Source organism: Podarcis vaucheri (assembly GCF_965113315.1).
Source record: "Podarcis vaucheri genome assembly, chromosome: 6".
Classification (NCBI taxonomy): domain Eukaryota; kingdom Metazoa; phylum Chordata; class Lepidosauria; order Squamata; family Lacertidae; genus Podarcis; species Podarcis vaucheri.
Genome location: NC_138764.1, coordinates 75,471,781 through 75,484,623, shown reverse-complemented (window position 1 = coordinate 75,484,623; position 12,843 = coordinate 75,471,781). Strand labels below are relative to the sequence as shown.

The 12,843-nt window shown below is 41.5% G+C and overlaps 2 protein-coding genes across 5 annotated transcripts in view; one reads left to right on the top strand and one right to left on the bottom strand.

Annotated features, from left to right (window-relative positions):
• CEP250 (centrosomal protein 250) overlaps positions 1-12,843 on the bottom strand; it is a 137,028-nt gene that overhangs the window by 122,081 nt on the left and 2,104 nt on the right. The gene's annotated exons all lie outside the window — the stretch shown is intronic.
• Positions 5-12,357, top strand: FAM83C (family with sequence similarity 83 member C). Its single transcript, XM_082227495.1, has 4 exons — positions 5-942; positions 5,505-5,672; positions 7,247-7,371; positions 10,056-12,357. The coding sequence occupies exons 1-4, from the start codon at positions 394-396 to the stop codon at positions 10,921-10,923; spliced, it is 1,710 nt and encodes a 569-aa protein (XP_082083621.1). The 5' UTR covers positions 5-393; the 3' UTR covers positions 10,924-12,357.

Here is a 12,843-nt window from a genome sequence, read left to right as displayed (position 1 = left end):
TGTTCACGGTTAGTTAGGGCGGGAACTTATTTGAGTCTCACTGCTTGAGGAAGCGTATCTAAAAGCAGCTACTGCAGAAAAGATGGGGAAATCCTTCTTGACATTTCCATGAGGAAGGCAACATTGAAACAGGCCCTGGACACCATAATTTCCAGCAACTACTTCTTCCTTCAGCAGACAAACTGGAACAACCAGAGAAGTTTCCTTCTTCCTGGAAGGAATGGATGTTTAGAAGAGGCTGAGGAGGACAAAGGATACGGATCCTCAGGAGCTAGAGAGTCGTCGTGAGCTACGTTGTCGAAGAACCCAGCAAAAACCAAACAGCAAACAGGAGGACTCCTGACTGAAAAAGCAGCAGAATTTTTCTCAAGAGGGGCAACTCTGAGTACTATCATGTTTGGCTACCCAACAGCAGAGGCAATGAGCTGGCTCCACAGGGGCTATGGGAGCTCCCAAGGGACCACAGGGCAACTGAAAAGCCGTTTGGATGATCTGAAAAAGCCCTGGAGGGTGGAAATCACCCCTTCAATGCTACAGCATAGCGAGACGGCCAGGCTGGCTGTGGATGCCTTTCTGGAACAGGGAGAAGGTGGCTACCGGCAAGCCATTACTAAGGAAAAGGAGCTGCCATTTCTTTCCACGTTAGATATGGATTACATGAGCCAACATAGTCAAAGCATCACAGGGTCTCCGATTAAAAGACGAGAGGCAGGGCTGACAAGAGAAGACAGTGGTGACGGGGCTTCCCTCCTCTCTGGAGTCACATCTGGGACATACTTCCCATTTATGTCAGACATTGATCCCCCAGATCTGGAGCTCGGTTGGCCAGAGGTTCCCACAGTCTCATCATTTGGCCAAACAGAAGTCACTTTGTATTTCCAAAGGGACAAGACACACAATGTAAAGGAATTACTTCGGTCTCTGATAGGCAAGGCCAAGACAGTAAGTAGAGCATTTGATATATAATCCAAAAGGGGAAGATGGGGCTGATCATTGGGGTTCTGGTGTTGCACTGGAATTACAGTGGTACCTCGGGTTAAGTACTTAATTCGTTCCAGAGGTCCGTTCTTAACCTGAAACTGTTCTTAACCTGAAGCACCACTTTAGCTAATGGGGCCTCCTGCTGCTGCCGTGCCGCCGGAGCACGATTTGTGTTCTTATCCTGAAGCAAAGTTCTTAACCCGAAGTACTATTTCTGGGTTAGCGGAGTCTGTAACCTGAAGCGTATGTAACCGGAGGTACCACTGTACTTATATGTTTGCAAGGCTAGTCCTACCATTAGGAAGAGTAAGCTGACTGCCTCAAGTGAGCAGTTCCCCCTCCTGTTCCCCCTGAGCCCCATTTCTGTACTTTTCTGTTGGCAAACAAAGCTGAATGTGCCCTACAGTCTGTCCCAGGTGTGGTGGGGGACACCATCCTGTTCCTAATATTGTAGTAAAATGCAGCTGCCTTCTGCATGTGGAGTAAGAGTGGGGTGCCCTTTTGTCCTTCATCTCTGGCAGAAAACTGTCTTTGGCCAGTCCTGGTAGTTTGCTCCCATTTTTATGATATCCTACTTAGAATTTTTGGGTTATAGCCAACACCACTGCTCTGCTCACGCAGCAAATTTCAACTTCCACATCTGAACTTCTCCCTCCTTTCATCTGCCCGGCAGCCTCCCACACAGCACCTCTACTCCAGATAGTTGGGATTTTGGCTTGGATTTGGACAGCATTGGATACAATTATTTATGTATTATGTCAACTCCGTGTGTGTTTGTGTGTTAGTATTTTAGCCTTGTATGAGTTTTTTATCTGAAGGGTTACATGACACGCTTTGACGCTCGATTGCTCAGTATTGTAGTGGGAAGTATGTCATATTTAGCTATTGCAAAAGTGGCCAATCTATATTTTCAACACCATTATAAGAATTCTGGGGGAAGAATAATATTTTGCCGCACACCTTTAGAAATTATTAGATTCACTTATATTATTCTTTAGTATAAAGTCATCCTTGCAACCTGAGTGAGAACTTCACCATCGTGGAGCAGATGGGTGTATGCATGGCCCAGGTATTACGTGCAAAACTCAAAAACAGAAGCAACATTAAACTGTAAATAATCTCTCCCAGCTTCTGAAAATGTTTTCCCTAAAGCATGAAACGGTAGAGAAAATGGTTATCATACAATCATTAAATTTGGTGTGGTCTCCAAGGACCAAATAAAATGGCTTCCCGGACCATACCTTGCTCTGCAGTCTCTTTTTGGCCATCCCTAAACTGTAGCCCAGCAGAATCTCAAGACAGGAGAGTTCTTTGGGATGAGTCAGTCAAGAAATGTATGTGGAAAATGTTATACCACAGTCCATGTGGCTTTTCTAGGAAAGAACCATGAATAGGATGCCAGGTTCCTGCTAGTTCCTTTTCTAGGATAGTTCCTCAAAACGTGCCTCCATAGTAGTTTTTTCTCTTCTGTGTAAAATGTTTGATGTTTATTCTCTCAAAGGAGTAATTCCAAAGTGTTTGTGCATGTGTGTGCTATGTCAAGATGTCTACAGACCTTGCTCTGGTGACTGCTGAAAGTACTTAACAGAGCTTGCAACACATCTGTGAATACTGTAGATTTGTTTCCTAAATACATTTACATGTAGATCTGTTATTCATTTGAATAGAATTAATTTCCCTTTAATCGTCTATGACATTCACGCCAAACACTACCACTTTAACAGCTATGGTTTTTCCCAAAGAATCCTAAAACTGTAGTTTGTTAAAGACACTGAGAGTTGTGAGGAGGTGCTAAACAAATCACAACTCCCATGATTCTCTGGAGGAATATATCAATCCATACAGTCACAGCAGGCGCTGTAAGTCTCCAGTGCGGTTTGGCTTCACCCCCAAAGGCGCACTCCTCCATTGTCTCCCGAGACAGGCAGATGCCAACAATAATAAGAACCGACAAGAGCTGTGTGACTGTATTGCCTGAGGAAGAGGTGGCAAGGACACATGACGGGTGGAAGGATTAAGTGCACTCCCAGTTTGTACAAATACTTAGTGCTAATCGACATTTATGGTTGAGATCAGTTAATTCAGCTGCTTACTGGAATGTTGTTGTAATATTGGTGTCATTACAAAACCCCTACAGAAATAAGAGTGTGACACTGAAATTAAGCTCATTAGTTGGCAGGGCTGCCAGATCTATGGATGCTAAAGAACTGAATAGAAGAGAGGAAATGTCACTATCATTGTGGTGGGAAAGACACACCTTGAGAACTTAATATTTCTATTCAATTCTTATAGCAGCTTTACATATCACAGATTAAGACTGTGCATGTGTTGTACACTTTTGCATTTGAAGCAGCTGAGACGGGACAGTTCCGAGGGTCGCTTACAAACCCATGATTACAAATGCATGTATGCACATGCGCACACGCATGCATCTATAATCCACATATCACTTGTTCTAAGCCACTCATTCATTTTATTTGTATGCCATTTTTCATACACAAAAACATGCTCAAAGCACTTACAGCAAAGAAATGGGAAGGCATTTCAAACACTACAAAAACAATTTCAAAATAACATAGAGAAACAATACCATACAAGAAACACATTCCAAAACTGTAAATATAACTAAATGCAAAAAATATGTGAAGATCACTTGTGCTCTATCTAGCTCAGCTGGTTAGAAAATGGTGCTGATAACATCAAGGCTGCAGGTTTGGGACAGCTGCATATTCCTGCATTACAGGGGGTTGGACTAGACTAGATGATCCTCGGGGTCCCTTCCAACTCTACAATTCTAAGATTCTATGATACTTAAACAACATGCAGTAGACAAAAGCAAATATAACAAGGGAGCTAGACAATGGGCCTTTTCAGCTCATACTCCTCCTTCACGGCTGTAACTCCTGTGGCTCCTGTGTGTGCGCTATCATTGAGCTATGGCCAGTCTCCTAATATTAATATTTAACTCTATTAACTTAATATTTAATACTCATGGTGAAACAGAAATAGTTCATATGTAAAGTATCTTCATCTATACTGTTGCCAGGTTAAGGCATTTTTAATTCCCTCAGGCACTGTATATAAAATGGAAGGTAAAAATCTTATGGTAAAAGATGTTATATTTGAAACACTGTAATTGAGACTTCCACGATCCTCCCTGAATTTGTTTTAAAGTTGTGGTTAATTTGTGGGGTGGTTTTTCTTTATAGAGTTATTGTTGGCTCCACCCCCACCCTGGTATTTCATTAAGTAATTGCATTTTATTGTAATTTACTATTAGGAACCAGTCTGGGATATATTTGCATGAAAGGCAGCATACAAATACTTTAGATTAATCCATCTATTTGATATGAGAAGAACTTCAAAGTACAGGATTCCCTTCAGGTCCTGGCCTGCCAAACTGAGTTATGAAACTCCCTCCACAATTAAGCCTTGGGGCATTTCCAGATTGCCACCATTTTGTGGGCGGGATTCAATTGCATACTGACAAATTCAGATTGCACACCAAACCCGCTTGCAAAACAAACAAGCCCTGAACTTTCTGCTATAAGGAGTGTTGAGGAAATGCACTGAAAACTGTAGAGAAACAATTGCTTAATGTGGCTGCTATGTGGCTGCATTGTATACTGCTATGTGTTGGGGTACCAGAGTTTTGTGGGTGCAAGGCAGCCATAATTCTTATAATAAATGAAAGTTAGAATCAAGGTTTGATTAAACTGTGCCAAACATGGAAATTCCTGGGTTTGGCTTCCAACTCTACAATTCTTATTCTGTGATTCTAATGCAGCCAAGATAGCAGTAATGCTGGTTAGTAGATAAGCTGACCTGGGAACAGAAGTATGACCTGTTGTGATGGGGATGACCTCTACCTGAAGCACCAGGCTTGTAGCTCCTGGCCTAGCATTACACCTGGCTATCCAGGCAGCTGCTGTGGCTAGGAGTGCCTTTGATTAAGCAGAGAAGGCAGATCTCGCCACAGTGACACAAGCCTCAGTCATATCACCACAATGTGTTCTACATGGGGCTTCCCTTGAAGTGTGTCTGGAAATTACACTTAGTCAAAATGCTTTCTAATGCTCACTGTTCGGCTAATACATAAATCCCAGGATTATCTGAAAGACTGGTGCTGCAATGGTATTTATTGCAAACAACAACACTGCTAAGTCAAATCTAGAAGGGGAAAAAACCACCATGAGTGAACAGCAGAGAGAACACTAAGATGTACCTATTTGTCAGCGATATTGCATAGACTCTCCATAAAAAGTGAGTTGCGAAAGGACCGATATTCCATACAAAAGAGCTAGTGTGGGAGCAGCCTAGGATAGAGGGCCAGAAGAATCTCTGTGCCAAAGTACTCTTTATCTGCAAAATACTCTTGCTCTTCCATTTTCCCAAAGCAAACTAAATCACTTATAGAGATACTGGAACTTGTTGCTATGTTTTGAAAATAATGTTTAATAGTACAGATCTACTGCTGGTATTTTTTAACATGTCTCCTATCACTTTCACCCCCATCTGTGCAGGTGATTGCGATTATGATGGATCTCTTCACAGACATGGAGATCCTCAGTGACCTGATGGAGGCATCAAGCAGACGGCGTGTTCCGGTTTACCTGATCCTTGATGAAAAGAACTTGAGGCACTTTGCAGAAATGTGCAATAAAATGGATCTCACTATGGATGACTTCCCAGTACGTTTCTAGTTATTTTTGCTAGTATAGTACTACTAAGTTAAAACAACCTGTGAGAAAATATGTGGACATTAAAGGGGGAGGACAGTTATATGCCTGTCATTGCAGTGCTGTGAGAGGGGGTGGGGGCTAGAGACCTCTAACAATTCTTAGCATCCTCACCAGACCTAAACCCCAGGCTTTTTTTGGAAGACAGTTAAACTTGTATAACACCAATATCAGTTTGCAGTTTTGCTATACCGTCATTTAAAAAAGAAAATTGAATTTTGATCCCTGCCTCCTTACAATGTAGGTGAAGAAGTACAATGTGTTGCTGAATGTTTGTTCAGCTGGATGACAGACAGAAAAGCAAACAGAACAAGTACAGCCTTTAAAGCAGAGGCTGTGCATTGGCAGAGGAGGCTTCACATGTCATTTCTACCACTCAGGAGCAGCTGAACACCCCAAGAGCAGAGAGAGTGACAATTATCAGGGCTAAGTCACAAATGCACATACCATGCATCAGGCTCAGTGACACACCGTGACGTCTTCACCCAAATATTTCCATCCATCCATTTTGGGTGAAACCAGATAGAATGGCAACAGAAACATTTGTTTATATGCCCAGGTCTGCCTTGATTATATATAAAGACGGATTTATGGAAAGCTCATGCTTGAAGCACATGGGGCGAGAGAGTGAATCACACACACATCCCTTTTCTTCCATCTATGCTCATTTCTGGTATGGAAACTCAACTGAAAAGAAAACTGCCTGAGGGGGCAATATAGATACATTTTATTTTCCTGTTATTTTAAATACAATTGGGGCAAACATGAATTTAAACTTATGGGCATGCTGTTGTCGTGTCTAATTGTGCCCTTTGTCTTCTGAAACCATGTTCTTCTTCAAAGCACTTTCTTCAGGAATTAAATTATAAGTTCTACCTTGGTGGATCAGACCAAGTTCATCCAGTTCAACAGCATTCTATTTCCATTTTCTAATAATCAAATAGCCTGATCGTCTACATTATTTAACCTTTTGGGTTACTACAATTCTGGCTGTTCGAACGTATTGCACATTTATTGATAAAGAGTTATGTCTACAGCTACTATAGCTTTCAAATATCTAAATAGGATTTGAAAGTAGTCAAATGATAGAGGCCCCACAACCGGTTTCCAGTATTTTATAATTTTTAGAGTATTTTGCCTCAAAACATGAGGCAAAACAGCTCCTGGTCTTTCATATCTGCAGTAGTTATTATATTTTGAGATATATATTTAAACTGCAACTATGCATCCTCACCTAGGATTAAGCCCCAATGAACTCACTGAGCCCTACTTCCAAGTTGACATTTACTGTATATAATTGTGCTGTTAATCTTAATAGGGTAAGGAAACATTTACATGGGATTTTTAAAAGAAACATTCCCTGAAATCCAAACACACTGTTGATGTAGATATATATATTGCAACGGCAAATTCCAAGTTTCATATTAATTTATACACACTGCATACATATTTAAGTTCAGCACAGAAAAGACGGGACATTTGTCTTTGCTCCCTTTGATCTCTACTGTGCCTTGTTCCCATTTCAGAATATGCGCATACGCTGTGTGAGTGGAGACACATACTACAGCAAAGCTGGCAAGAAGCTTTCAGGACAAGCACTTGAGAAATTTGTGTTGATAGATGGCGAAGAAGTCCTTGCAGGGACCTACAGGTGAGATATCATGAACAATGCATGTAAGATATGGCCACCTTTTTCTTTAGGACCTGTGCTATTTTAGGCCCTGTGAATAGGATTGATATGGTTGCTACTTCGTCCATGCAATTTGGCAGTGGGGTATATGAGAACCAAAACACAGCCAATCCTTTGAAATTCACACTTCTCAGAATTTTGCAGGGCAGTTTCTTCCACGGAAACAGATTTTGTTGAGAGTATGACTGACCCAGACATTGTGGTTGAACATGGATCTCCCTAATCTTCTTCCAAGTAAATAGAGATAATATGACACTGACACAAACATTTATATAAAAGAGATAAGTTTCACAAGTTGACTGTCCACTCATTGATCTTGTCCCTTTCCTTGCTGATGCTATAGCATCTGTATTTCATCATCAGTAAGTGCAGCTTCCTTTTTATCTGCATGCCTCAATTACCCTGCCACACATGCCAATCCCTTGGCTTTGCCTTCAGGAGGAAACAGCCCTGTCTTGTTTTAACTGCAGCCAAGAAGACTTCCTTGACTGATACAACTCACTCCTTTCCACCCAGACAGATTCATCAACACTTTAATAGCTGCCTTTCCCTTGCCCTCTCATTTTAACTTACAGGAAGCCTGGGAACCCAGTGGAATGTTCCCATATCATGAAGCCATCTCAAAGAACTACAATGCATGCATTCCAAAATGGCATTTTTTCCCCTTAATGGCTTTTAATAGGAAGGGATACTTGGGTGTGGAAGTTTATAATAACTTGGCAGTCAGACTTGTTAATTGTCAAGGGCATTTAGGAACAGGGTAACTTATTGCACCAGCACAAGACACCACTGATGCAGTATTAAAACCCCACCCACTGGATTCTTGAGTTGCTGGGATTAGTTGCACTTAACTATTCTACTCAGAATCCATTTACCCATTTCCACATTTCAAATAAACCAGACAAAACGGGACAAGTCTCCTGTACCTTTAATATTTATGTAGAAGAGGATGTTTTAGCAATTGCAGCTTGTCATCCAGAGATGAAAACCTACAACTCCTGAAATCCCTTCTTCTACATCATTATTAAGGGTCCAGAAGATCCACCCTCCTATGCCGCTCTTTTGGGGCTCTTGGTTCACTAACCCTCCTCCTTGCATTTCAATGATCCCCAGTTAGAAGAGTGAGCAACTGATGCTACTAATCTATTCCTGTCTCGCATCAGGTCCTGGATCCACTACCCCATGCGTAGGCAAACTAAGGCCCGGGGGCCGGATCCGGCCCAACCGTCTTCTAAATCCGGTCCAGGAATCAGCATGTTTTTACATGAGTAGAATGTGTGCTTTTATTTAAAACACATCGCTAGGTTATTTGTGGGGCATAGGAATTTGTTCATCCACACACCCCCCCCAAATAAAGTAGTCCAGTCCCCGCACCACAAGGCCTGAGGGACAGTGGACCGGCCCCCTGCTGAAACAGTTTGCTGACCCCTGCACTAGCCCCTCACCCCAACAATACTGGTGGAATTATTCACATGTTGTCCTTCCCTTGTTTGCCCACAATGCCAGGCCAGTGGGAAATCTCTAAAAGAAACGGTTTCTGTATTTGTTTCAATATTTTTAGACCTTTCAATATAAAAAGTTCTGGAAAGTGGCTAACAAAAAAATTAAAAATGCATAATACAACAGTAAATAAGAACAAAAGTAAGAACATGATAAAATAAACTGTAAATCACAGCAGAACACTGTTAACTAATTCAATTCAGCAGCAGGAAACAACCAACGGGAACAGTGAACCAAAAAACTCAAGAGTCCCAAACTCAGAATCTGAAACATAATTAGAGCGGAGATGGAGTGAGCTTCTCTGACAGGGTGCTGCCATTGTAAGAATGCCATATCGTAAGCGGATGATTTCCACTGTAACCCCAATGACACACGGACCTGGAGCAAACCTCTTGGAGGAAGATGGAGGTCAAGCCTCCCTAGTAACCTTGTCCTCTAAACTAAATTTTAAACCAATATATATGGTGATTAGCTCCAGTAACTCATCTTGAGCAGAAAGTGCTTTACACATGTTCAGGAACACCCATTACTTTTTTATATCCCAGAGCTGGTCCTTAATATTGAAAATAAATGCCAGGGCTAAACCCTTGTAAAGGATTATTCACATTCTGCAGCAAACACCCCATTTTTGCTTCAATTTCTATTTCTGAGCAGTCACCTCTGTAACATGTGCTGCCAACACAGCACCACCTGGGGTTGCCAAGTGGTAGGGCCAATGATATTTCCTTATACTGTAGACTGGGGAGCAAATCAAAGGCAAATCTAGGGAATACTGTTGTGGATGGAATGGCCCGCAAAGTCTTTTTCTTTAACATACTGAATTTATGACAACAACAAACAAACCTACCAGCTTTTCCCCCATATCTGTTACTAGGATCTTATAACAACCATGAAGTATAATAGCTTGGCTTATTCAGGTAATAGCTTCAATTATTGCCCAACAAACCTAATGCTTGTGAACTCATCCTGAATCACTGCTCCTCAAACTGCTCCACCCATTATTTTCATGCACTGAAATAATACTGATGTGTTCAGCTAAATATCCTGTCCAATGCATTTCCATAGTATCCAAATAGATAACTATTTGAAATCAGTTATTTGGTATGTTGATGGTTCACAGGGTCTCTGAATCCTTTCCTTTTCAGTTTTACGTGGCTGTGCAGTCAAGTCCACACTGGCCTGGTGACACACTTCAAAGGAAAAATTGTTGAGGACTTTGACAGAGAGTTCCGATGCATTTATGCTGAGTCTAGATCTGTGAACAAACTCAGCATCCCCAAAGCTGAAAAATCCACAACCTCTCCCCACAGACTGTTGCAGAAACTTGAGCCAGTTTCTAAGCGTATTCAAATGAATGAGAGCGAGACCACAAGCCCCTCAACTAGCCTCTCAAATTCAAGCGTAGTAAGCATAAGGAGATCACCATATCTAGACCTGACAACTTTTAACGCACACTGTGAAATTAAAGAATGGACTCCTGGTGAAACAAGAATGAATGTTTCAGGCTTCCTGGGACTTAATGACTTGAAATACCAGCCCAGGGAGCTGCTGGACTCTAGCTACAGTGCATCAGCTAAATTAAATGATGCACCTAATCTACTAAGACTTAAGACATCTTTGCTGTCAACATCTTCACCAATACTAAGCAACAACACAAGAAATGGGCACGATGTGAAGCATCTGCCTGAGAGTATAGGAATGAAAGTCAACAAAAAGTTCCCTTATACTGTTCAAGCTATGGAAGATGTAAACAAAATACAGAAGGATGAAAAACCAGCAACTCATGGCTACAGCAAACTAGATCTCAGTAACAAGCCTACTAAATCAGTACATTTTGAGCCGAAGACCACGGATTCTAGTTCCTATTGCTCCTCTGATGATGTGCCAACGAAAAACAGCAGCAAAATACACAGGGATGAAAAAAGAATGACTCTTGGTCACAGTAAATTGGATCTCATTACCAACTATAACAAGTCAAAACCAAAGCTAGTTCACAGTCGATTTGAGATGTAATTTTGTATTATCATTTTAGCAAAAACATATGACCTGATTCAAATGGTTAATTATATCTGTAATAATACAAAAATATGGAAGTCCCAAATCTCCCATTCATAGTTGGGTGTATCAGACTTAGTTTTAAAAAACAAAAAACCTGAATAGTCTTAAAAAGGAGTCCAGAAATATAAACCCATAGCTATGTGACAGCTATAGGATGAACTCTTGATATTGTAGGGTGCTAGAATTAATATAAAGGATGGCATATTCTGAAAGCTGGAAAATTGGTTAGTCTAGACTTCTGCACCATTACATAACTAGTGGTTCCTGAAATAATGGGTGGGGTTGACTAAATCTCTCATTTGTAGAAGTTAAGAGTATTGAATCATGACTAGGAAGTCTCTTTGGTGAGGTTCACTGGGGATCTTGAACCAACTGCTATCTCTCAGCAAAATGTAGGGTTGTTGTAAGGGTAAATGAGAGAGTAGAGTGGACCTGTATGTCATCCCAAGCTCAGTGGAGAAAAACAGGATAAAAATGTAATCAATCCATAAAAAAGTAACATGAGGCACACAAACCACCCACTTTAAAATGCTGGTAGAGAGACTTCAGTGCAGCTTGTTAGTGGAACCAGAAGCACTCTCTAGTCAGAGCTGCAAGAAATCGTTGCTATCAAGGGGAAGAGTTCACAGAGGTAAAAGTTGTAAAGATCAGCAGAAGCCAAAGTAAAAGCTATGCTCCCAACTACTCCCAGTTGTTACTTGCCCACTTCTCTTTCCTTCTCCCCCAGAAATGTCAGAGTCAGGGCTGACCCATGCATGAGGCAAGGTGAGGCAGCTGCCTCAGGCAGCAGGATCCACAGGGGCAGAATATCTGGCCTCCAATTAATGCATCACCCGCTGCCGCCGCCACAGTAGCAGCAACAGCTACAGTGCACTCTGTGGAGGCTGGAACTGCCACCTCTGCAGCACCCTCTTGGTGAATAGAAGGTGCTCCTGGTCTCCTCCCGCTCTTGTTCCCAATATAGGTCTTTATTCCCCCCTTGTTCCCAATGTAGATCTTCACTCAGCCATTCTTCCATGGTAGCAAGGAGGCGCCATTTTGAGGTTTGACTCAAGTGCCAAAATGTTTTGGACCAGCCCTGCATAAAGCTATTAATTCTAATGGAGAAAGCAGCAGATAATATGAAAAATGCTTAGTGGTAGGGGGATTAGTCATATGAAATTATGCAAAGCTACTGTATAAATCTCAGTGCCTTGTCAGTCATAGGTTTTGCTCCTGTAAAAATAAATAAATAAATGTGCTCTTGCAGGAAGAAAACACCGAGAATACATTGGTTTGCTTTGATTGTATCTCTTAAAAATAGCCTGTGAACCCTGTGATGAAAGTTAGCATGGGAAGGGCGATAATTATTGACTCTTTGTGTTTAATAAACACTTTTGTGTTGCACAAGTTGGGCCTCTGAGTACTGAGCACTGGTGTCACATATACAAGAAGCCTTTCCAAAGGGTGATACAACCTGAATTCTGAATTCCTTGAGAGTGTGTGTGTGTGTGTGTGTGTTTAATTACATGAACACATGTTGTATTTATCCCAAATAGGTGGTCAACCAGATTTTAAAAAAGGGTTTACACAATCCTAGAATACCTCATTCCACCTGAGTCAATGGAACAGAATTAGGTCAGTCCAAAGTTACGCACTTGGAAGTTCCACTGATTTCAGTGGGAGGATTAATGGATTGCTTACCAATCTGAAATCAGAGACACACATTTAGCTTTATCTTGAACCCTTACTTAGTAGAGAGAAGCAGGCTGTCACCACCGATGCGTTATTTCTCAAAATCAAGACCGCATGTGCTGCTTGAGAGCTGCACTAGTTCAGCAAAGTTTTCTGGGCTTGATGGGAGAGATTTTTGGGAGGGTGCAACAGCAGAGGAGT